Source organism: Daktulosphaira vitifoliae, unplaced genomic scaffold (assembly GCF_025091365.1).
Source record: "Daktulosphaira vitifoliae isolate Bord-2020 unplaced genomic scaffold, ASM2509136v1 Scaffold_3, whole genome shotgun sequence".
NCBI classification, from domain to species: Eukaryota; Metazoa; Arthropoda; class Insecta; order Hemiptera; family Phylloxeridae; genus Daktulosphaira; species Daktulosphaira vitifoliae.
The window spans coordinates 10,619,497-10,622,514 of NW_026099574.1; the positions used below are offsets into that span (position 1 = coordinate 10,619,497).

Sequence of the window (3,018 nt, forward strand, 5' to 3'; positions counted from 1 at the left end):
AAAAAAAAAAAAAAAAATAGTTCATATGTTCTGCATAAATTATGAAATTGTTTAATATAATACAAAACAATAAATAAATATTGAAAACAATATACATTCATCACAATTTTTTAGCTAAGCTTAAAAATCAAATACTAGATTTTATATTCTAATATTATTTTCGTCTAATATTACTAAATAACTACATTATTATCGGTACAAATTGAATGTTAAATAATTTTCGTTTGAAACAAATTTCAGTGGCAACACACACATAAATAATAAATATAAATTTTAACAAAGTATAATTTTTAATTGGAGGAAAAATTTAGAGTAAAAATATAAACAAATTAAATTGTTATAAATATAACATTAAATAGATAAATAAACGCCTTTGCAATATCTTATAAATAGTCATATATTAGTTTATCTTTGTGTCTTAAAACTTTGTTCCATTTTACTAACTACACCATTAATAACACCGATACAATGTTTAAATTGACCCATAAATTCATCAGTTTCTGAAGTGCATTCACAATCTGTATTTTTTGACTTCTGTAATAAAAATAGAAATTATTTTTTAATTTATAACAAAAAAAAGTGATTCAATTATTATTATAACTTTTTTTTTGTTAAAAAAAACCTTTGGTTTTATGGCAATTGACAACATTTATTATATAATATATAATAAGACTTTTAAATAGTTACCGTTTTTCTAAGTTTTTTATTTGAACAACGTTTTTGTGGGGCATCAATCTTTTTATTTTCTATTTTGTTAGAGTCTTTAAAAATAGAAGAATATGAAATAGATTTAATGGGGGTTGATGAAGATGAAGGCTTTACATTTTCTATGTGACAAAGTCTTGTAGAATGATAATCTTTATTATCATTAACAACCACATTAACACCACTTATTAATGTATTTTCTTTAGACAATCTTGTAGAAGACATTCCACAACCAGATGAATCACTACGACTTTCTTGCTTTTTTGGATACTGACTAGTAACTGGAGATATTTCTAATGAGCTCAGGGATAAATCATTAAATGATATAGAACATGAGTGAGGAGAATGTTCATTAATTTCATTATCTGTTTCTACACCAGAAACATCAGTACTTGTCAATGACTCTTGCCATAATTTGACCTGTAAAATAAATAAAATAATCACTAAAATTATGATTTGTACAATACAAAAAATACTATTCAATTTCTATTATTATATAATATTTTACACAATATTTTATGATAAAGTTAATTAATAAAGTCCATACTTTTAAAAAGTTCATGTCTTATTTTTAAACTTTGGAAATTAAGTTAAATAATTAAGAACTAATTAATTAATAATCAAAAATAATAATTTCAAAACTTTCTAATAAACTAAAGTATATATTCAATAAACAAATAATTATATCATACTATTTTATAAAAAAAAAATAATATTAAGTAACAATTTAAAAATATAGATTTTAGATTAATAATACTAATTTAAAATTTGATTCTAAATAACATATTTTTTTTAAAATTAAGAATGTATTAAAAATATTAACATGATGATGGTAACATTGTTTCCATAATGTGAATATGCGATTTTTTAAATATTTTTTTTTGTACCTCTTAAAGTTAAATATTTTTTAGTTTTAAATTAATATTTTATACATATTTTTAATTTCAAATAATATTAGCCACAAGTGATTAATTATTACTTTATTTTAATATTTTTTATTAGAAATGTTAACATTATTAAGGTAACTATACTCAGTATAGTTGCAGCCACCGACTAGCAACCATCACTCTGAAGATGGACTCTGCAATGAGTCCGAAACGTCAGAACTCAACTGTAAACATGGATATATCCTCAAGCACTTCAAGCAACAAAACAATCCATGAAAGTTTTAACACATTCATTATTAAGGTAACTTTAATATTCATTCTAATGAATAAAAATCAATTGCTGATAAATAACTTCTTCACAATTACCCCCCTGGTATTTTAATTTATATGTGAAGACATACCGGGGTATGTACTGACATATACCGGTAGAGATCAAAATCATCTAAAGTGAAAATATCTGTGTTGTGTATACTAAATATAAAATTACACTTTAATTAGGTGGGATAGTAAAAATCTCTCTTACATATATTTTCCTATCTACCACGGTAGCAAGAAAATCTATCTATAAAAAAAACTCTATGCTTACTGAAAAGGTATACCTAAATACCACGTTTAATCTAAAAATATCTAGTTTCGTCTATATTAGTATAAATATTTTTAATTGTATTTGAGTTATACAATTTATAAAATATTAGTTGAAGTAATATTATATAGTAGATAGATTATTTTTTAACGAGTAACATAAAATTGGCAATAGTAATAATTTGTACTGGTTATTTTAAAAATCTTTTTAAAAAATATTTTATAACACATTTTTTTTTATTTTTCATACGGAATTTTATAAAACAATTTTTAATTTTCCAAACGTAATGAAAAACTATGAAAAGAAATGGCTATATTTAAAACAAATGGAATGAAAATTTAACTCTTTAATTATTTCCGGCCGAGTGTAATAAAGACAACACACGATAAACTTTACATATGCTAACGAACAAAAATAATAACAGACTAGAGGAAGTTATATAATTCTTGAAATAATAATAAGGTATAAAACAATAAGTGTTGATATCTAACGGATACTTTAAATTTAAGACATTTATAGAAATAAGCGGCAGTCAATCATAAATCTTCGTGATCGAGCTTTTATTACACAAAATAATAATAGTAAAACGCAATATTGACAAAATGGTGATGCCATAAAATGAATGTACACTAATACTTTTTTCGTTTATAGCATTGCTAAAATTATTTTAGCTTCGATGCGAAGCGGAGAAGGTATTAATTTTACTATGATGTGTTTTTTTTTTTTTTTATGTCTGTTGCCACTTTTTCTCAGCTCTCACTGGACCGATTTCTTTCAAAAATACGTCAAAAGATCACAAATCGTATCTAGTTGAAGACATTACCCTTAAAAATTGAAAAAAAT

At 23.1% G+C, this 3,018-nt stretch overlaps 1 protein-coding gene across 2 annotated transcripts in view; it reads right to left on the reverse strand.

Annotated features, from left to right (window-relative positions):
• Positions 1-39: 39 nt before the first annotated feature.
• Positions 40-3,018, reverse strand: part of LOC126902374 (uncharacterized) — a 13,310-nt gene continuing 10,331 nt past the window's right edge. Inside the window, exons 3-4 of one of the 2 annotated variants that reach the window (XM_050679554.1) lie at positions 688-1,125; positions 40-534 (exon numbers count right to left, since the gene is read on the reverse strand). In XM_050679554.1, coding sequence (XP_050535511.1) covers positions 406-534; positions 688-1,125 — 567 coding nt within the window. In that variant the 3' untranslated portion in view covers positions 40-405. The remainder of the gene's footprint in view (positions 535-687; positions 1,126-3,018) is intronic. The other variant, XM_050679553.1, reaches the window with a different exon arrangement.